The following is a 22,828-nucleotide window of genomic DNA, read 5'->3' on the forward strand; positions in this document are numbered from 1 at the left end:
CGAGTTATCGTGAGCTCTTTTAGCCGCCCTTCGTTCCTCCTCGACGTCCATGTCGTCGTCGTTGTCTTCGCCGAATTTTTCGCGCGCCTGAGCCGCCAGCTTCTTCAGCTTCGTAGGGTCGGGACTGTAACCGAGCGCGATGCATCGCGCGTGCTCCTTCGTCGGTAGTCCCCGAAAATCGCCCACGTCCGTCTCGTACCATTGAACGTGGTCGTCCTTGATCCTGCCGATAATCTCCTTCAGGCGCCTGTTTCTGTCGATATCCCATGTGGTGTCTCCGTTGGGAACTTTTACGTCGCGCAAGCTCTTGTAGTCGCCCTTCTCGTTCTTGTACGCCCTAACAGAGATAAAATCGATATTAGCTCGCTGAAAAACGCCTCGAGCCTTTGCGATGGTATACTCTCTCACCTGAAGAACCCGTCGTCCCACACATCGTACTTCTTCGCGAGGCCGCGGAAGGCCCTGATCGTTTCGATCGGCAGATACGCGAGGTTCTCCTTTCCTCGATTATTCTCCTTATAATCAGTCAACCAATCTTCGAAGATCTTGAGAGCGTCGCGCAGATTCGTCAGCTTCTCTTCGTGTCGCGTGATCTGGAGCGTTCTTTTCGCACGACTGATGAAGCTCGTGATTACATGATATTGATAACTGATATCGCGGCCGTCCAAGATCTTCAGCGTATCCAGCGCTTTCTGCTTGTCCTTGAAACCCATGCCTCCCTCCTCCTGTTCCGCGGACTTCGTTTTCACCATTTTGACTGCGCGAAAAAAGAAAAAAGAAATCGAGCTGAATTTCAGTTCTTAATTAAGATGACGCGAATATCGTATGGACAAAATGCAGAAATTAGAGGGATACGAGTTATACAGCGGTGACATGAACATTAATCGATTTTGGAATAACGCGATTATGCGCGTTTACTGCTAATCGCTACGACGCTTCCGACTGTCATTGCTGGAACTCAATAAAGACGTGGAAATGATGAATTACGCGTTAGCGATGTTTGACATCGCTCAAAGTTAGTTTCGGGAAACTGACGACGTGCATGGAGCAATCGATTCAGAGCGGTACAGCCAATCATCAGGAGAGGATGCGCCCGGAGGCGGAGAGACAGTCAATCAGAATGCGAAACGCGTATGTCAATTTTAACGTTGACGTAGTCCTCGGATTATGGAGGCTACATGACTAGGATCAATACCGACCGCGGACGATGGTTTAATCGTTATATTTGGCAATCACCGTTTGTAAATGCGACATTCCAGGCGCGCTGTGTAACGCTTGATTTTATTATTACAATTCCGAAATTTCTTTTAATTCTGACGATTTTGTTTTGGCTGGATTCGGGGAGCGCGCTATTAGCGCTAATTGCTTATTCTATCCTTGTTTTACACTGATGAGCGATAAAGACAGAATAATGATTCAATAGCGCTAATAGCGCGCTCCCCGAACGCAGCCTTTGTATATCGTCTCTGTACCTCTATTCTGTAATTTTTAACAACTGTGTCGTTATCGTTACACTGTTATCGTGCAACTTTTTTACCATATATTATAATTATACCTACGTAACGATAATATAACGATAACGACACTGTCGTTAAGAGTTATAGAATCAGGGCCCTGATGAATGCTTTAGTGCGACGTTACTTTATTGTCCACTCAAGGATATATATGTAAACTAGCAAAATAGATTAATTGGCTAGTTTTGCTGAATAATAAAAGTTAATAAAATACTGACAGAAAAATGAAACTTTAAATAAAACAACAGAGTACTTACCGAAATTTCAGTGCCGTTGATTGAGTAATCGCACAGTATTATCGAGTTGCGCACTAATTAATCAAGATTATCACTCATACGAATCTTACTTCTAACTCTTAGATGTTACCGTTACTTTGCGAAGTGTGGCAAGTGGTTTTGGGTCGCAAGGCTGATGATGACTACGAGCCGGCTTAAGTCACCGGTTATACTTGTCAGTGAAACTTCGTCGCGTGTTAAGAAAGGACGGCTGGCGAAGTGAGCGAGGGAAAGCGAGAAATCGATATAAACACGCTTGGATCGCATGTGTCAGAGCCCGAAATATACACGCGCGATCACGCATCATCGAGGACGCGTGGAGAGGATGATCCCATCCTATGACTTAATATTTATTGATTTTTTCGGGATTATCGAGCTCTCGTTTCGCAACACGTAAATTTCCTCGATTGCACGTTCACGCTCTTGAAATTTACGATTTTATTTGTTACCTCTCGCTCTTGAAGGAACAGATTTGGGATAATCGTGTTGTGTCAAAATCGAATTACTCTAATTTATGCTCGACGAGTTGTTAATGTACACCAAGCTGTAAGTAAAAAGTACGAGTCATATATCGTATTTTTAATAATCGTCCTATTGATAAGATTTATTTAATATTTATAAAATAAATTACAACCGCGATAAACTACTAGACACGCGCACAATAACGATCGGAGATAACGTATCGACACGAATCGAAGAAAAATTCGCATTTAAACAAATTTATTAGTCTATCTCCAAAAAGTCTGATAAATTAGCGCGGAAAAATAAGTATTATTTACAATACCATGTACGTCCAGACGACTTGGAGCCTTGCTCCAGTTCGAAGATCGTCAAGCATAATCGATAGATCTCCCTTCGAATAATATGCAAACAACAGATTCGATCACATTTATTTAACAGACGCAGCTTCCAACGCCTAAACATGTGTACGGCGCTTGCTCGAGCTTCGAGCTCGCCGCGCCGTCCAGTATCGAGGATTGCGACGGTACAGCCGGGGCCGGTAATTGCGATCTCTGCACGCTGTCATAGGGTATCGACTCGGGCTCCCGATCTCTGCTGGTACTCTCCGTTTCCTGGGTATACGAGTCCCTCGGGGGTGGTTCTTGCGCCTTCGAATCGAAAGCGGTCTCGTGCGACGACAGTCGACTGTAGTTCAGGAAGGTCTCGGTGTAACTCGGAGTCGAATGATGATGATGGTGATGGTGATTGCTGCTGTACTGGTGAGAGTAATGGGGGTGATATCTGCTCGATGGCGTTTTGAAGCCCTCGTTACCGCCGAGGTACTGATGCAAATGATGGAGACTGGAAGGCCCGTATACTGTATGGAAAGTAATTTAATGAAAATGTTAATGTCTCGTAAATGCTTTATGCAATTTTAAATGCGAATTCCAATATACGAAATAATTAATATATAATACCTGCGGCGGTATTCGAGTACATGGCGAACACCGCGTCGCTATACCCCGCGGCGGGATGCTTCATCAAATCTTCGTTCCCGCCCGCTCCTTTCCCGGGCACCGCATGGCTCCGTACCATACCACTTGGAACTTCTCCGCTAATCCCCGAAGACGCGCCGGTACCGTACGCCATGTTGAAGAGCGCTTCCGGATCGCAGACGAACTTGTACACGTATCGCTCGCCAGCGACCTTCTGCATTATGCCTTTCTCATAATAGTATCTTAACGAGCGACTCAACTTGTCGTAATTCATAGCCGGTCTGTTCTTCTGGACGCCCCATCTTCGTGCCACCTGCCAATAGAAACATATAATGAAAGATATATAAAAAAAGTTATTATAATTTTTTATCACATATTTTAATACATCTTCAATCACTTAAAAATTGAAGAAACTTAGGAAGTTAAATAAAACTTTTCTCGAGTGTTTTCTACAAACCTCTTCCGGCTCGATTAGCTTAAATTCCATCCCACGTCCGGTCCACGCGATGCAAGGCGCATTCGCGGGGTCATCGAGCAAGGCTACGAGGAACTGCCACAATTGTAGGGAACCACGTCGCTGTTGCTGATAACCGACTTCGCTCCAAGCGGACACACCGGTCGCCGACGACGGCCTCTTGTTGATGTGATCCGGGTTCCAGAGCGAAACAGGCGAACCTTTTTTCTGATAACAGCCGTTCTGTCGATCCCAGGACGAGTTCCTGGGATCTAGCTGCGTGCCGAGTTCCGTCCAAGTCGGCGTGCTGCTTCTTTTTGCATAAGCCTCGGAATTCCAATTCTCCTGTCGCGATAGAAAGGTCTCGGAGGAAACGGAGAAGGTCGACTGCCATTGGGAAGTTGAAGAAGAAGCGCTAGCTGGCCGACTGGACGGTGGTGACGATCCTCTGTGATCCCTCGTCACGTTTCCGTACTGCTGCTGTTGACGTTGTGGATAAATTAGGCTGCTCGCTGTAAAAAGATTGCAACGTGATCCTAGAATCGCTATCGTCTATATTACGATAATTTAATTTTAAATTAAATCGAAGATGTTCGATATAAGTATTTATAATCCGATTTTGGTATTTGACAAGTTTTACTCCTACGGTACGATAAATAAATAAAGTCTAAAAATAAATCATTATAATTAACTAAAGACTCGCAATATTAAAATTAACGAGTAACAAGGAAAAGTGGGCTTTGAGATGAGTGGGCTTAAATACGATAAAATTCAGTTTTCGTTGTCTTTCTCAGTTTGTCAATCTCTCTTCTTCGCTGAATTTGATTTGGTGAGTGGATTTTAATTCTAATTGCCAACTAGTTTTAATTTTCATTTCTAGTTCCGAATATTTTGCGGACTATGAATATTTCTGATATTTTCTCTTGAAAATTACTAGATATTTGTGTATATCCAATTTTTAAATACTCATTTTATGCTCGTCGGAGAGCTTCAGATTATTTACCTATCATCGAATCGCTGAAAATATGGCTCAAAGTACAGTCGAAACGTACGATTTATAATTTGTATTAAATTATTAATTAAACTATTAATTAAATTTGTATTAAATTAATTAAATTATTAATTAAAATGTTACATAGCGTTAACTCATGCACACAATTAATCATATGTTTGACTCACAAAGCCCACTTTTCCTTGTTAATCAAATCTACAGAAAGCGAATTTATACTTCAACGCTTCAGCGTGTAAAAATATTTCAAGTTCCGCACTTTTGCAATTGCGCTCGTAAGACGTAGGCATCACGACGTAGAGAGATGCGAGAAAAGTATCGGATTATCCGCGGGCGTTTTTTCCGCGGGGGAAGGAGATGGAGGAGGCGGACGAGGAGAGAGCCGAGGAAGAAATTCTCGAGAGGACAAAAAGCGCGTTCCGTATTACCGATTGCACTCACGCGCCGGGCCGGTTGAAGCGCTCTCGTCACACAAATATCAGCAGGAAATTGGTGGATATTCAAAGCCCACCGGGGGCTGGAACCCGCGCGCGATGGTACCCCCTGAAATATCGAAAGCCGGCAGCTCGCGCGATATGTATATTAATCGGGCCGCGCTCCTCTCTCTCTCTTTCCCTCTCTTACTCTCGGGGGCTGCCGCCGCCAACCCCCCGATCGGCGTCGCGGCACCGAAAGAGCCATTCTCGAGCCGTAATCCGGTTACGCTCCAAGTCGCGCACGGGGAATATTGAAAAATTGAGAAGCCGCGCGCGCGACCGAGGAGAGTGCCGATAAACGTTGCTGCAGCAACATCGCGACGCATCCGACGATGTCAAAAACGGAGGAAGCGATGCGCGATGACCCTTTCCGCCGGACGATGCAACCCTTTTCACCGAACGATGCATCGGTGAAGACCATTTTCCGAATTTTCTCCAGAAAAAGGAGATAAAAAGAGATCGCGCGACTTCAAATTGTTTAGAAGAAGAAATAATACGCGAAGATGTGTCCGCGACGATTGCTAAGTTTGTTATCGCGGTATCAAGACTACGAGAAGTCGCGTCGCCCTAGATTGATATGAAACACGTGCATCCGAATTATCTGCTTTTTTCATTGGCATCAATAAGCTTCCGCGAGCTCGAACTTACATGTAACGACATGTTTCGGCAGAGAAACTTGATGGAAAGGTCATCCGCGTTTCGGCGAACGTAGGACGAATCTCGGACGGGGAATCGGAAGGGAGCCGAAAGCTCTGGGGCCAATCTGGCATTCTCTCGAAAAGCGAAGAGAGAAAGAGAGAGAGAGAGATGAGAGGGAGAGGGAGAGCGCGCGGCGCCAGGGGGTGGCGAAAGGGGTTGACCTCAGCCTGCGAGCCGAGCGCGGGCCAGAGGCTTTGCGGGTGGTTTTAGATTAAAATTAATCGCGAGCTGATGAAACCGGTGGCGATGTACCACCACCGAGGGAGGCCGGAGAAGGGTTGAATTCAGGACTGGTCATAGGGACGGCGGAACACGACGGCCCGGCGAGGTGGCGGGGTGGGCTCGGCTCTACGGAAAAGAGGATGGCTTCCACTCTCGTCCACTCTCAGACGAGGAGAAACGCGTTTTGCCCGCTGCTCTTCCTCCCTTTCCATGCTCGCGCGTTCTCTCTCTCTCTCTCTCTCTCTCTTGCTTTTTCTCCTCTCTTCTGCCTCGCTGATCCTCGAATTCCGGCATAGTGCTCCGTTAATAATGCAAGCTCTATTTTCCACCCACCTGACGAGCGCGGCGAGACCTGACGAGCTCGCCTTGTCCTTTCCCGAGCGTACGGGAAAATGCTCGTTTTGCGTATTCCATCGTCGCGCCTGTATACGCTTCTCTTTTTCTGCCGGCCAAAATATTTATCGCGACACGTGAATCAAAGATAAAGCCGAACGCGAATGGAAGTTTCGTTCGGCGAATTTTCCGCGAGAGCGCGGTGACTCTGCGGAATAGACCGTCGCGATCTGTAATCCACGTAATCCTCTGCTCGTATTAATTAGTGGAACTGTGAAACCAATCGGTATCCATTAACCGGTTATTACTATTCCGCTCTCGTCTCGCTACTATCGCTCTCCGAATTGTTTGGCCCCTCTAAACGAGATAATCTCGATTATCTCCTTTTTTAATCCATACCTTTTTTAAATATTTTTCTGTCGGTACTGCCGTTCGGATATTTAACGAATTTTTGCGATACGTTTTTACGCGAATAATACAATAAAGCGTACACTACGCCGCTTTGATCGATGAATTCATTTAATGTATTTTTTTTTACTTAAGAATAAATAATATCGAAATATTCAATCATTTTGACGCATAAAACGAGACGATTTTTCCGTTTGAAAAATAAATTGGGTGATCGTAAGTAGATTGCGGGATATCGATACGGGCGATAGGGAATGTATCCTATTATTAACCTAAACTACGTGTAAATAATTAAAACGGCTTAATGGTAGGGAGAATTACGCGAAGAGAAGCACGAGCATAATCCCAGGTGACTTGGTAGTAGGCGGGTAGTATCGCGTATACAGTGTCGAGCCATGGATATATAGCGTAACCGAGTTCCTAAAGGATTCGGCTCGCGATTCTATATGTATGCGTGAATAAAGGAAGACTAATCGGTCTGATTACAAAGCATGAGCTTGCAACCCCTCACCGACTCTACCTTTTATGGACGGGACGAGTGGCGGCCGGCGGTGGGTGGCCGATGTGTATTTTCGCTTTTGCTTCACAGCCTATTTAGATAATGAGCCTTTCGATAGAAAAATGATAATTATTGTCACTGAAATATTAGTTAATGGCCCTCGTGATGGTCTTCGTGATTGAAATTTAATAAAACTTACATGAATGATTATTCATGTAGGATTTGCTTGTACCTTTTTAGAAGAGGATTAGCGATCGTTACAATCAATAATAAAAGTTCTTGAAAGATAAAACTTTCTTAATTTTTGCTTTAATGAGTAACAAAAGGATTTCTGGAGGAGCTCGAGCTAGTAGTTGCTAGAGACACTGTTAATCTTGCATCGAAAATCTTCTTTGCACAGCTGCACAGGTCACGAGAGAGAAAGCTTTCGACTTACATTTTCCCCCGGGGATCTCCAGCGCCTCGCGCTCTTTTCTTTCTTTCGGTAACTTTTGCTGGAATCTACAAGACGCTCGCCATAGCTTTCGACTTGAAAGCATCGTTTAATTATTCAATTACGCATGCTCAGTCACGCGTGAGTCCAGTGTATTAGTCGTGTGCCTCGTAACGGTCATAAGGAAATGTTGGCTCTTATACAAAAGTAGTCGTTACTTTAGCAAATGTCTCGCAAAATGGCACATGCAAAATGCAGCGTATAATAAATACAAAATAAATATAATCTCTTCAACGAAGCTGTTCCTGCCGTTCTGCACGCTCCTCGTTAATTCGCTGCCGGTTTCTTGAATTTTTGTTATCACATGCATTTTAACAATATCGCAGAATATACGCGAGGAACAATTAACAACGGCGCGGACCGATCATTATCGATGTAGCCGATGGGACCCTCAAAGAGCTAATCGGAAGTCGACTCGATTAATGGAGAGCGGTACCCTCGTTGTACCCTCCGATTATTTATGGACTCGAATCCATGGGGTGGAAATAGCGCCACGTGGATCCTTTTATGCCGGGATTTGTCACGGCGATGGATTTTCGTGCGGGGATAAAAGTCAACGAGTCGCGCGTTTTTTTCTCCTTCTTCTCGATACACGATACCGATTAAGAGGGTGCCGTCGCCGAATCTCTTACCGTTCTCCTGAGACGTTGCGGATGATATGTTCGTTATGGGAAGCGGCTCCACGTAGCTTCGGTCCGTCGGTTCTTCCTTCACGGCGACGTCCTTCGTGCTCTTGTTAGCCGGTCCGTTTATCTTCCGATTCCTACGGGTAACACGTAAGATTTCGCTCTATACAATTTCGCAGATTCACAGTTCGACGGTTCGCGCGACATTTCTCTTATTCGCAAGGCAGTTACGTTGTAAGCGCCTTGTAAGTCGTTTTATGGTATTGCAAAGAAAAAAGAAAAAAAATTGATTGGGCTTCTCTCGAACTTACCCGAAGCAACGGTCCGAGCTGATTTCGAGGAAATCACTGTTTTGACCGTGCGCGACTGGTACCGAGGTAGACTGATACTGGGGATGATAATTGCCGTTGTCACCATTTCTCGTGCAATTGGTCGACTCTTGCTTCACGTTCGCACCTAGAGCAAGTGAAACGACTATATGATATCACGATCCATGGATCCTCTCGCTTCGTACAATCCTCCTTTTATCGCGACATTAACGACGCGATCGGGAAGTGACTTTTACGACAGTCTCGCAGGCTTCTCCCTATACGCCGCATATCGTTACTGTTTACCGAGTGCGTGGCGCACGATCGTTTTCTTCGGACGATTCATAGCCGAAAGAACCGGCGGGGCGTCAGGACATAACGGCGCGTGTCGTACCGGAAGTAAAGACGCATCGCTGCAGCGACACGTGAGAGGGAAGGTGGGGTCTAATGGGGTGCCGACGATTTCGCGAGGGCGAGGGCTGCGCCCCCGATAAATCAAACAGACTCCCGGGTCGTGGGAAGCATAAGTCACAAGCCTCCGGCAATAATTGTATTTGTAAACATTGGAAGTTTACTGATAGGAAGAAGCGCGTCGGTGCGCGCCAGGGTAGATTGAATTATCTCGGCGTCGCGTATCGTCGGCGAAATCTCGTAATAATGATTTTCGATAGCGGGTTCTTTGCCGTGCAGCCAGAAAAATGAACCGTCGAGGCGCTCGTACAGTCTTCAGCATTTAATAATCTTCACATTCTCTTTAGCTAAAAGAAATATCAATCTCTTTCCAAAAGAGGAACACTTCTTATTAAGTTCTCAATATTGCTCGTTAGTTGAGTCTAAACTCGAGAAATTTAGGAGCACCATGTTTAACTTAAAGATGTCAGATGCTCGCGATGTTTTACATAAAGGCCTATGGCTGCAAGTACATACGAGCATGTATCTCCTCCTAAATGCGTCGCAAGCTACATATAATATTACGCGGAAGATACGCGGCCTGGGAATTGCGTGCGCAAGCGCGTGTGCGTGTGCGTGTGCGCGCGCTCGCATGTGTGCACGTTGGATGCGCATATAGACATTAGCTAGCCCCCGATTCCCTCTGGGTGTTTGCCCGCCCGGTTGAAATGTTCGACGATACGTTTGTTCAACGCTGCTCGACGTTGAATTACACGTATCGTGCGTCGCGAATTTTGCGAATAATGTAAACTGCGGCCCGGCCCGCGCGCTTCACGTGGAGCTTCGAAAAACGCGTCGGGAATGTGCGGCGGCGACAGCCGGCGGTCCGATTTCTGCCCGCTTATCATAATGATCCGCGAAAAAGGCGCGGCGTATCGATAGCGACGTTAATAAGCGCGCGGCGTCGACAGGGGCCGGGGGGAGGGGAAAAAGAGCGAAAAAAAAAGGAAAAAGACGGAACGAATCGCCGCTGGCTTAATATAAAGTGCTTACTCGCGTAATCCGATATCGATGATCGCCGAGGCGCCCCGTGTTGATTCTTTCCGCTCTCTACGCTACGCTAAAAAGAACTCTGCCCCGCGGGCGTCTTCTCGCTGGTTTTTAATAAAGGACCGATATTGCGCCCCGCCGGGCTGTGATTTAACAGTCGCGATTTACGTAGCGGGGAAAATTCGTCGGACGGGTTCCCGTGCGCGTCGCTGTTCGCCGAATCGGGTGCAAAAAGGCCGTGACCGAGCGGAAAAACCGCAACCGCGCGCGCGGAAAGTGTCGACGACTAATTAAACATGCAACGTGCGGTGTGTACCGTGTCGCTAATTGACTCGCCGATTACGCAACAGTTACACGAGCGGGTGAACGGGTCATTCGATGAATTAAATACGATTATTCCTGATTATTCGCAAAAGTGTTCTCTTCATTTCGCTTCCACGGATGTTACCGCGCGAATTTCGATTCTCGGCTCGACTCGGATCGCTTATCGCTTTATTTTTCAGGGCAGGCCGCGTCGGGAGAAGACGCGATCTCGGGCGTGCGTCTTCGAGGAGAGGTCTAGACGCTCCGGAGAGCGCGCGGTAACAGATTTTCCAAATCAATTTCGAGGCCGAGCCGACGCGCGAAACACTTCCGTGCCCTACACACGATTTCAGCGGTGATTTCAGCGGAGATTGACATCCTGCAATCCTGTTCCGCGGATTCCAATCCCGGGATTTATTTATCCGGCCGAATTATCAGACATCGCCGTATCCACGCGACGCGGCTAATGCGGCGCGCTATCTTTCCGCAATAATCGATCGGATTAAACGGTATGTAGGTAGCCGACACACAAACGGCTCGTGAACGCTTATGAACGGAGCGGAACAATGAAAATGGGCGCTTACTCGACATCTGATGGAACTCGGGCACGTATTGCTCGCTGTCCTCGGTTTCGGAGCTGCTACCTGTGCGAAGGGGGGAATTTTCATGTTAGCTCATTTGTGCGATCAATTGAACAGAAATTACATCTGCCGCGGGTGGGAGCGTAAAAAGAAAAAATTCTGCTTTAATATCTAACGAAAATATCGAGCTTCCGTCCCGCGGTAAAATCATCCCCCTTTGATCATCCGTTACATTACGTCCATCGCGTATTACATCGCAGTTGGGCAAGGTAATTAAAATTAATGTTCCGAGCGAATAGTGGCTGCACGTAATTATCTTCGCTGGCGGCTTAGGGCTTTAATTTCATGCTACATTTCTAAATTCTAAAAATCGATACCGAGATTTCACGACTTTAATGACATTCCAATTTTTAGTAAATCTTATCAGGTCCATATTATCGGCCTTATTTTATAAAAACTATAATTAACGATGTAAAAGAATATTCAACAATTTTGCTTGACGTTATTCTTATACCCATATTCTAACGGCTTGATTTGTATCTATAAACAATAAGAAACAAAAGTTTTCCCACAATCGTTATGCGTATTATTGAAATTTAATAATATGCAACAATATCATTTTTGTTACAAACGCTTTTGGGGCAAAAAAATATAAAAAAAAAATAACCGCCCGAACAGGGACTCGAACCCTGGACCCTCAGATTAAAAGTCTGATGCTCTACCGACTGAGCTATCCGGGCTGACGGTTTCGGTAGACTTAAGCGCATATACAAGCCGCATTTGTGCAACGTGCAACGGATAATTAAATTATTATTATAGTAATTAATTGAAGCACTGTAAAATATGCGTATGAGAGGAAAGTAAAATTTAGATTGAAGCACTCACCATCTTGCAACCAAGTTTCTTGCCTGTAGCCTTGCGGCATGAACAACTCGCTCCCTGTAATCAAAGTTAATTTTTCGAAATAGCATGCATTAATTAATCGCGCTATATTGATCGCGAAATAAAGCAAATAATGGGCGGGAGAGGAAACGCAAATACATTTGTTTGTGTATAGTGGACGTCGAGCGGTGTTTGCCGTAAATTGACAGAACAGGCGGTGCGCTTCCGTTATTTTTGATTAATTATCGGTACGTTCGTGTTTATGTGATACGATTCGATATATATAAAAAAAAGAGATGATTCTCTGATATCTAACGCGGTCGGAATATCCGCTCTCGACGGAAAGAAACGCGGCCAGTCCGAATCCGCGAGAGGACAAAGGGTGCGAGTGGCCGCGAATGAATCAGAAGCAAAAACAAACCCTTCCGCGTGAACGAGCGCATAAGAATGCCGCCGCAGAGAACTGGGGTGCGTTTAATGGGCCCCCAGGATTCGCCATGGGTAGCCACTCGGCGGTAACCTCGTTTCGTTCCACGGCAGAATCCAGTCCGACGCGAATCGAATCTACTTACTTACGTCACAGCTCATTGCTCGGCCGTAACGATATTCTCCTCCGCAAAGACACTTCGAGCGTTGTCTTTGGATGTCGCACTAAATCCATGTCGCTCGCAACGAATTTACGATCGCGGTGCGCACATTATCAATTACTTACGAGCTCTAAATGTTGCAAAAAAATTTTTATGCAACACGTGCATGGAAAGTGCCCCATTACGCACGCTACGCGTGCGTGATAGACCACTTTCCAGGCACTTGCAACATAAAATAGGGTGTGTAAGCCGTGCGTAAAGATAAAAATTCCCGGGTGCGATTACCGCACTCGTCTTCGGCTCGTGCGTAAACTCCGCACCCGGGAATTTTCATCTTACAGCACTTGTTACACAAATAACTATTTCATGACTTTGTCCTATTTCTTATGTTGTAAGTATTTTTCTCTAAAGTCATCAAAATGTAAGAGAAACAAAATAGAAATTGACAGAATACAGAATGCGCGGAAAGACTCGAATCTAATTAAATTTGTTGTCATAGAGGCGGAGAAATCGTTACAATGTCGCTTCCAGATATGCAGAATGTGAAAAGATGAACGAAAGAGAGAGAGAGAGAGAGAGAGAGAGAGAGAGAGAGAGAGAGAGGGATGGAAAAGGAGAAAAATCGGGGAGCGATCAGCGGTACTTTCATCCGTCGCGGCGGCGTTTCAATATTTCTGAATCGTCGTGTCGAAAAGTGGATCGAGTCGGTGGGGAGGGGACGTAACGCGATTATGATAGAGAAATTGCGGCATTATAGGCAGTGATTGAGTTAGACGGAGGTGGTCCATCCCAGGCGAGCGGTGGCTTCACGCCGTGGCATGCCAATGCTAGATATAAAGTGTCAATCACTGCAGCCAGACGCCGGCTGGGGTTGTTCGGCGACTCTCCACGACGAGGATACCAATGGGGGGGATGCGGGTTCCACTGCGAAGACACCCCAGGGAAGGTTTTTGCGGTGATAACACGTCACTTATTGAATTTCGTATCGGGGAATTGACGTCGCGTTTCTGGGTCAAGGCTGGGACACACTACGCCCGGATGAAGAAACGTCGTCGCGAAAGAGGACGAATTATCGTGACACTATAATTAACCCGTCGTATCGCGGCGGTTGAGAGAACGTTTCGCGACTCGTTCTGAAATTTCTGTATCTATATCTCAATTAAAAGAAGCAACATTCATCAGATAAACGCGATGGCTCTTAAAATAGAAGATATCATCGTTGATACCATCGTTGATTAGGGGGAGATCGAAGAATCAAGATATCGGACTTTGTATAAATTGATGCCAATGCTTATCGATTAAACTTTCGTACATTTTATCGGAAACGCAGCGCGTTGCGCGAAATGTTGACTAACTATTTGGAAAACCTTTCGGACAGAGTAATTGACGAGAAGTACCCGGGCTAGATTGTCTCACGATGCAACCGCGTCTCGCCGCGACCTTTGGAAAATAATGTCGTCGTTGATGCGACTATATAAAGATATCGACTCGACTGCCTGCGAGTGACAGGCTCTCTTCGGGGGGTATAGCTAAACCCTCCGCCTCTCTCCTTGCCGGCGCTTCGTTTCGGGGTACACGTCCCCGCACGTGTTTCCTAAACGTGCCCCTTCCTATGTGTGCGCTTCTCCTCTCGCGGTCTACACGACGATCTTCGTGTATCGAAAGCCTCGCCCGATGGAAACGCGACGTCTCCGAGCCGCGCGACGGTATCAAAGAGCTTCAAAGTCGAACGACGGGGGAATCGAAGAATCGACCGGTCTCCGCTCCGCTCCTTTTCCCTTGATTACACCCTCGCAGGTTCGTTAAGAACGTCTAAGTTAAAACGTTAAAAGTGATTCAGATATTTCTGCATAAATGCACTTTCTCTCAGAAAAACAAAAAGGTCGAAATGGCACGCGTAGAAAATTTACTGCAGACTCGCGTGAATATTTCTCTTCGACGATACGCGTTTTAATTGAAAAACGTCAGGTCGTGATTACAATCCTTCAGCCGAAATCCTTCATTAATGAAAATTTCACTCACCGGTATGCAGCTTTTCATTGTTCGCGGCTTGAGACACCGGGTAGTTACTGGGACAATAATCGCTGGCCACCGTCTGAAGCGGCTCGGGCAGTCTACCGAATCCGTTTCCGGGCTGGAAACACAGGAAAAAGAATCATGGATCAGCGTAAGATATAGAGATTTAATAATATCCAAATATGTCTCCGTCGAGAAATATAATCGCATCGCCAGATGGTCGCGGTATTTGACACATGTTTTGTTCTTATTGTGAAATATAAATATTGGACGAATGTGAAAGAGAACGCGAGTAATTTCAAGAAAGTGATTGTGAGGCTGCGAGCTCTCAATATAGGAGCGCGAAAGACACAGTGAGAAATAGAGGGCGAAGGGTAAGAGAGGCGGCAAGAGAGGAAGACATCCGGTGAACGATTGGACGGTTTCCTCCTTGCGGGGCAATCTAGTGGTAAACTCAGTTACCGGTTTTGGGAATTTCGATAACGTAGACGTTGCCTTTGACTCCGTGAAATTTGACTTAGACTACGGGAACACAAGACTACAAAAAAAAATCTTACGCGAAAGACTATGCTGCTCGGAAAAAAAATTCTGTCACGTGGGAAATTAAATTTATAGAGTGATAAAACAATTAAAATGTTAAACTATTCGTAAAATATTGTATGTCATTTGTATCGTACAATTTCCCACGTTGGATATTTCTGATAGAAAGTATATTGATATTAACGAGCATCCGGCGGAGTCACGCTGCTCAAAGTTTCATTATTTGTTCATAATTTCTCCTCGAGATTTTCCTTTGATCGCAATTAATCGTCGTCCGCAATTAGTTGCCGCGATGGCACGGCGCCTGTAATCCGTGCGCTTCAACATAAATTTTAATTACACTCACTAATACCGCCTTAAATGTTTAATACGCCTGTCAATCCATTATGTATATATATTTACTGGCGCAAAAACGATTCGCAAGACACGTAGAATATTTCAATCGCGCACGAAACAAGCGTTAATATTCTATAATCTACACACATTAATTTAATAAAAAATAAGCTTCAAAAATACTTGCGCTAATATATTGAATGTAATATTTAATAAATATACTTGATATTTCAATTACATAATTAATGCGTGAAAATTATACTGTAGGACATTTATAAATAACGTAATGAAAATTACGCTGCTTAATCGTTTTTACGATTAAAATAATCTTTTGTCAGGCTGATCCTGCAACATATCGATGGTTCTTTGTCGAACAGGATTTAACAGCGAATTGATCAAGCAATGATGCGTAAGTGGGAAGGCGCAAACACGGGAACGCGTACCATTTGATGTCTCGTGGCCTTTCCCAGCGGATGTCGTTTTAGACGAATGCGCGCGGAACATTCGGCACGCGAGTTTATATATGCGCGCGTTTATGCCTCTCTCGTGAAAACGAGATACCCACGACGGATCGGGGGAACGCCCTGTCGTTCGCGACGGGGTTACCAGGGGTCCCGGCGCGCGGCACCCCAAATCTACGTTCTCCACCCTCGTAGTAATTGTGCACTTCGGTTCGGTTTATAATAAAGTCATCGAGCGAACGACGCGTCGTCAAACTGTATCCCTTCCGTGATCATCCGACGGATTGAGAAGCTAGATTTTAGAGATGAGGTATTGAGACAATGATAAACGGTCGACAAAAAGTGACTTTCAGAGGGAGAGATCAAAAATAAATTTGAGATTCTGTAATTCGAGTGAAAAACATGCCTAAACTACGTATAAATCGTTTTGAAATCCATGGATTGAATTCTATTCATGTTTTGTGTGGCGGGGAATGCGAAAAACATTTTGAAAAGAGTCAGAATGCGACATATGACATGTACGTAAAATATATATTAAAAAACGCACACATCAAAATACGTTGTGCGTAAAATTACAAATATAATTCAATCCTGCAATCTGTGACCGAAATTAAAGTCTAAAGTAGACATTTTTAACAATCGCCACGTTTCGTCTGCGTTCCACTTTGGCCAGCGGGCAGATAAAAGGCGGCCAGAGTTTCTTCTGCTAATTACGTGTCGATAATGGCAAGGACGGTCAATTTTATCAACCACAGGCGAGAAGTCGTGTTACTTGGCCAAGAAAGTTTCCCTGCCGTCTTCCTACCCTTAGCGACCGCGAAGATAATGACGGTGAACACTGGGAAGACGGACAATGCCCGAGAGGGTGCGAGAGGGTCAGTATGGAAGAGATCTCGAGATTAAAGAACGCGTCGTACTGTGTCGAAGTTTATCAGCTAATTGCTTCCCACTACGCGTCGCAAAGATCGCGCTGGAAGGATCGAAATTTTTACTTTTGTTTTCGTACCGTAAGCAATAAGTATACTCCTTTACATCGATCAAGAATCGATTTAATTATGAGAAAAGCGCTCGTGACAAATATATACGTATTGTAAAAATATATAAGACAAACAGAATTAAAATGATGATTGTGTGAGTGTGGTACCGTTGCCGTTTGGTTTAACACCAAACTCGTCGAGAAGTGAAGTAGGTGAACAGCTAAACAATCAGCAGATAAACAAGCCAGCACGGGTATCTCCACACGCCCCATCCCCAAGAAGGCCACCCCTAATCATGGGAAACTCGAGTGACATATGCTATCTCTCGCGGCAGTCAATTAAACGGCGCCGCCGATCCGACGGTGAAGCGGGGACAGCGTGTGGGAATCGGCCGATTTTTAGAGTCAACAAACATAAATCAAGTACTCGCCAAGTCATCCCCTCTCCCGTGTCGCTATATCCATTGACCACCCGCGGGTCCCGCGCATCGTGCCGTCACGGTGATGGCACGCACGCACGCACGCACGCGAGGGATAACGGCGACAATTACGTGTTTAGAGGACACAAAAGGGGTGGCACCCGTGGGACGAGCCATCGGAGCGTGGAGGCGCGTGCCGCGGCAATTCGCCACCCGACCGAGCGATCATCTCTCGAGTGGCCGCATTGTACGCGCGATGACCCTGGACCTCGTGCCGAGGACTCCATTGTGTCGGCCCCGAGGAAGTCGGACACGGATATCCGTATCAAACGGAGCTGCTCTTAATGCGGCGACGTTTAATGGGTTTAAACACCTTCGCGATCGACAAAGTACTGCATCTTCTTGGATGCTGTTAATGTAATGTAGTTCCACAAGTTTAAGCTGATAAAAAAAGCATTAACAATGCAACCGTAACTAGATAAATATATCGATCGCGATCTGATCTGTTTTCTTGTGTCCATTTTATTTCTAGAATAATCAAACATGAAATAATTTCTCTCCTAGCTTTTGACTATTCTATTTGACTCATTGTTAGTGAGATAGTCGCAATTCATGGCGCGATGAAAAATAAGTTTTATGGGATAAATCAACAAACAAAAATCATCATTTACACAGTTTCTTTTCTCAGATACGGTCTTGTAATATTTCTATTACCGATCTAAATTTAGAATGGTAAATATAGTGATGATATTTAGATGGGAAAATATATAAATATGAATAATATGATTCGAAAAAAATTATTTTTTAATACTATATTTCTGCTTGATTCAACATATTAACAAAAAGAAAGATTTTTTATATAAGTTATCTACTTATTTATCTCTTCACCTTTTGACGCGTACGACAAAGGTAAATTAAATTAATAAAATATTATAAATTGAACTGATTTTCTGAGATGCTAAAATCTTCAAATAAATTAGCAAGTATTGTTTTTTTTTTAAATCAATAAAGGACGTAATAAATTCGTCAATATATTATTAACGAGACCTTTGTAGTCCAATGCGAATCCTTTTCTTCAAATAACGGATACATTTTCAGCTACTTACTAAGCCCGCCAATTCCGTTGTCGCGGCAGGCACCTCCTGATCGGCAAGATTCATCATAACTTCGCGATTTGTTTTGTCCCCGCGATTTATCGCTATCGAATCAAAAATTTCTCACTTATCAGGACACACAGGATCGACGAGCCGAAATTGCGAAAAAAGGCGCAATCGAATTCGCGCGACGCGAGTCTCGTTGATCGCTACTGGTGTTACAGCGCGAAGATCGAAGATAGCACTGAATCGGGTGATTTGATCTCGGCGCGAACAGAGGGGTGAGCCACCCTCTCGGCTGGAGCCGGGGGGTTGTCTCCGAGCCCCGGTGTACGCCCCCAACGTGACGTAGAATTCAGTCCTGCGCGTATTTCGCCTCCTTGCCGACCACTGCCTAACCGGGTACTGGGCGGAGCCTGAAACTCATTGGCGACATACGAGCTCACGATCAACGAGGGATGATGCTGCAGCCGCGGACCTCCACGCGAGAGAGGACCACGGGCTCTCAGCTCGAGCTCCGAGCAAATTCGATTCGATCGCCATCGAGATATTCGCGCGCGCGACTAGAAATACGTTTTAATAAAACTTTAAACCAGCCTGGGCCAAAACGTGAGCATTCCAGCAATTCGGACCGGGAATAAGCTCGTTGAGGAAACGTTAACTCTTCTAAAAGCGTACACGTCGCAGTCTTTAGAAATCTTCGCAGATTTAGCATTTCTTTGCAGATTCTTAGTGAAAATTACCGTACCTGTGTTCCGATAAGTTTTGTACACGGTGAACTGATTAAAAAATGTACAGTTACAAAATAGCAAAATATAAAAATAATATCCATAACTTTTCTTTCACTTTAATTCATTAGGAGTTACTGCATCTAAGAGAAACATAAATGATAATCTTTAATTGTTTCTCGATTTATTTCCAAAATGACGAAATTTAAATTTACTTTGATCAAATATAATTTCGAAATTAAATAAAAATTAAATTATTTCTTTAATGAAAGATTATTAAGATCTCTGCTCAAAAAAGATCATTCGTATACTGCTCGCAGAGAAGGGTTGTCGCCTCAAGATTTCATTCACTGAAAAAAAATTCTTGGTAATCTTGTGAGATACACTTAGTAACAGTTCTTTTTAAAATATTTGATTATTATTACCGAATATGATATTAATAACAAAACATTTTGTAATAATTATAAACATTTTGAAAGAGCCAATTTTGCGTTTAGTTGAGCCAACTAAATTATATAGTACTTATTATCAAATAGCTTAGTGATAAATAACAAACAGTTTGATAATTAGTACTAAATTGTCTTAAAAAGCCTTATCTGATTGGTTTGTTGACAGTTACTCAATTATTTAGTAAGCAATTTGGTTATTTAGTAAATATTACTATAAATTTAGTAAGTATTGCTAATTCAGATTATTCTTTACGAAAGCTCTCAGTTTATTGTTCCGATCGTGCTGCATTTGTCTCATGAGCCTCAACCAGTTCATACATGTTCGTCGATCCAAGCATTCGTGCCTGTACATACTCGTTTATCACTCGCGAAAGTGCATCGTAAAACTCTACAGTTTTCGCGAAAGTACATTTTAAAGTTCTAAAAAATGAGTGAATTAGAAAATTTTCTCTTAATTTGACTTAAATATCTCATTGATGTGTTATAGGTTAACCTTTTAAAGGTTAACCTTTTAATACCTCAATCAGATGTTTAAGTCCCCAAATTAAGAGAAGATTTTCTAATTCACTAATTTCTTAGAACTTTACAATGTACTTTCGCGAAAACTGTAGTTTTACGATGCAATTTCGCGAGTGATGAACGAGTATGTAGGTACAAATGCTCGGATATATAATATACAAAATTTAATAACTATTAACAAAAAATTTGTTTACATTTAGCAACTCATTTTGTTATAATTATCAGAGTAGTTTGATAATATTTCCTAAACTATTTGATAATTATTAATAAACTATCAGTTTATAGTTACCAAACTGTTTGGTTACATTTATCATTACTTGGTAATAATTACCAATCTTTGCCAATAATTACCAAATATATCAGGTTTTATTACAATTATTTGTTAACATTAACCAAATTATTTCGTCACATTCACCTATACGTTTAGTTGAAGCTATTTCACCAGGTAGCTTGGTCACATTAACCAAGCCTGGATTATTATAACCAAGCCTTTTTTTCAGTGTTGATGCTTCCACAAGAGAGGCTTTTTTTTAGACGTTCAGCGAGATCGAGAGTTGGGCGTAAAATATAATAATCTATCTCTATGTGCATTGTGCATACTATATTTATTGTTTAACATTTATCATCGAATCATCGAAAATTTATATTTTGTTCACAATTTTATTTTTAGTTGCTATTATATATAGTTTAGGCACAATTTTTAGGATGCCACGAAAAATTAACAATAATTTCGTAGATTTTGACTTTATTCCTCAGAAAGGAAAATAAACATTGTGCACATTATATGTAGGTATTGCAACCGAACTAAGCGATACTGGTTTTTGTCATTTAAGCTTACATAAATATAATCAGCATAAATATAATGTTTCTATTATATTAGTATCTTTTATGTCAATTATAAATAAATTATAACTAAAATGCAGCTAATCCCATCTAGTTTAAATTTTTTTATTTTTATTTTATTTTTTTATTTATAATTGTTTGCAAAAATACTTTTAAAGAAATCAATCAATTTATAATAAATTATATTATTTATATTGCCTATACAATTCATATAGACATAATCTTGAAATTTAGGACACAACCCTGATCAAGATATCTATATTAGTGACAATAAGCACTTGTGTTATCGATAGAAGCTACCGCTTTGAACATCCGTAGTTAAATACATCACGTGACAGCCAGGAATTTCATTGAGATGTCACCACCAAGAAGAAATATACGAGCATATAACGAGCGCGTGCGCGACAACCTTGCCGAATGGATGACCCATAATTTTCCATAGCTTTTACTTACTATCTCGAGTAACTTCATAATCGCGAAATTGTGAATGAAAATAAATTTGCGCTAAGAAATATATTAAGCGCTTGCTGGCGTGATACGCGATAACGTGATTGACACGCCGAGTATGTTGTAAACATCGAAGGTTCCCTCCGATGATAGCGTATTAGAGGCGAACGTCGAGAAAAAGATTTCGGAGTAAATTATCTCGGATGATAGTGTATATTGTATATTTTACATCATTGTAAGTAGCGGTAGATTTTTCGCGAATAACTTGCATCTTTCCACGCGATTGTTTGACCAACAACGTCGATATATTTATATTAATATATGTTGTCAATATGTCGATCATATAATAATAAAATAAAAACTAAAATAAGGTGTTACACCGACCTTCCAAAATTACAATTAATTTGGAAATAATAAAAATCTTGCGTTAAAAAAAATCTTTACTTAAAAAAATTTTCAATATATAGCGACATTATACATCGACAATACAGTCAACCCTTATCACATTGCTTAGCAATCGATCACAGACCGACCGAGTAGGTATCAAAACTGCATCCGCAGTTGTAATGGACCGCAATTCTACCGCGAGATATCGCCGCGATCGACCGGTCGGAGTTTTTTGACCGCGCGGCTCAATCGATAGTTTTTATCAGTCGCGGTCGCGAGGGTGAGCCGCGGGCCTGGTTTTGAGGTTAGGGTTAGTGACTCGGTGACACCGCGACGGACGGCGGCGGGCGGACGTCAGGCGGCGAGTTTTCGGTGCGCGAAGAAGGAGCGAACGCGCCGGGCATCGCTCGCTTCGGTCGCGTCAGATCGGCTGACGCCAGTTTTCGGTCTGCGAAATATTGTCCGCCGGTCGCGAGGGACGATCCGAACGGTGAAAATACGTCGCGCGTCCGCGACGGGATATCTGTTTATATCAGCGATCGCGAGACCGCGGGTGGCATCCGCCGCGCGCGCGCGCGCGTCCAAAAATAGAACGGTGGCGGCCGGCGGTGGCGGCGCCCGCCGCCTCGACGAGAGGAATTCCTCGCCCGCGAACGAGAGGCGAAAGGGGAGGATCGCTCTCCCAGAATTCTGGAGACGGGACGCGCCGATGTACACGAGGCCGGAGCGCGTGACGCGGCAACGTGCCGCGATAGGCTCCCGTTCACCCCCCTCGTTCACCCTCTCGCTCTTCCCGTCGCTTTCGGGAACGTCGTGAATTCTCCCGAACGCTTCTCGCGACCGTCCGGATCTTGTCGTCGACCCGCGTTCCGCGCACCGTCGCGTCGACGCGCGCTGGACCACCCGATCGAATGTCCGATCTCGCGACCGGCGCCAGTCCGTCCTCCCAGCAGCCGGTTCGGGGAATAGGGTCAGTTGGGGTTGCGACAGCGAGGTGAGTAGAGGACATCGCGATATCATGTTTGATTATTGACGTTTCAATAATCTCGCGCGCGACAGCTGTTGATCTGA

General features: G+C 44.0%; 2 protein-coding genes, 1 non-coding gene and 1 pseudogene across 7 annotated transcripts in view; 2 read left to right on the plus strand and 2 right to left on the minus strand.

The window, feature by feature from the left end:
- Positions 1-618: 618 nt before the first annotated feature.
- The window catches only part of Ets96b (Ets96B), a 43,808-nt gene continuing 21,598 nt past the window's right edge, over positions 619-22,828 (minus strand). The window contains exons 1-10 of one of the 5 annotated variants that reach the window (XM_071779372.1): positions 18,397-18,614; positions 14,568-14,679; positions 11,962-12,015; positions 11,080-11,139; positions 8,756-8,900; positions 8,451-8,581; positions 3,683-4,191; positions 3,208-3,538; positions 2,574-3,107; positions 619-757 (exon numbers count right to left, since the gene is read on the minus strand). In XM_071779372.1, coding sequence (XP_071635473.1) covers positions 2,683-3,107; positions 3,208-3,538; positions 3,683-4,191; positions 8,451-8,581; positions 8,756-8,900; positions 11,080-11,139; positions 11,962-12,015; positions 14,568-14,679; positions 18,397-18,453 — 1,824 coding nt within the window. In that variant the 5' untranslated portion in view covers positions 18,454-18,614 and the 3' untranslated portion in view covers positions 619-757; positions 2,574-2,682. Of the gene's footprint in view, positions 758-2,232; positions 2,334-2,568; positions 3,108-3,207; positions 3,539-3,682; positions 4,192-8,450; positions 8,582-8,755; positions 8,901-11,079; positions 11,140-11,961; positions 12,016-14,567; positions 14,680-18,396; positions 18,615-22,828 lie in introns of those variants that run through there. The other 4 variants (XM_071779371.1, XM_071779373.1, XM_071779374.1 and 1 more) reach the window with 4 other exon arrangements.
- Positions 11,744-11,816, minus strand: Trnak-uuu (transfer RNA lysine (anticodon UUU)). The gene has a single exon. It is a non-coding gene; the product is annotated as a tRNA-Lys (tRNA).
- LOC139812771 (uncharacterized) lies at positions 12,357-13,223 on the plus strand (annotated as a pseudogene).
- The window catches only part of LOC139813706 (colorectal mutant cancer protein), a 39,771-nt gene continuing 39,029 nt past the window's right edge, over positions 22,087-22,828 (plus strand). Inside the window, exon 1 of the mRNA XM_071779364.1 lies at positions 22,087-22,751. The gene's annotated coding sequence lies outside the window, so the exon portion shown is untranslated. The remainder of the gene's footprint in view (positions 22,752-22,828) is intronic.

This window comes from Temnothorax longispinosus, chromosome 5 (genome assembly GCF_030848805.1).
Source record: "Temnothorax longispinosus isolate EJ_2023e chromosome 5, Tlon_JGU_v1, whole genome shotgun sequence".
In the NCBI taxonomy this organism is placed as follows: Eukaryota; Metazoa; Arthropoda; class Insecta; order Hymenoptera; family Formicidae; genus Temnothorax; species Temnothorax longispinosus.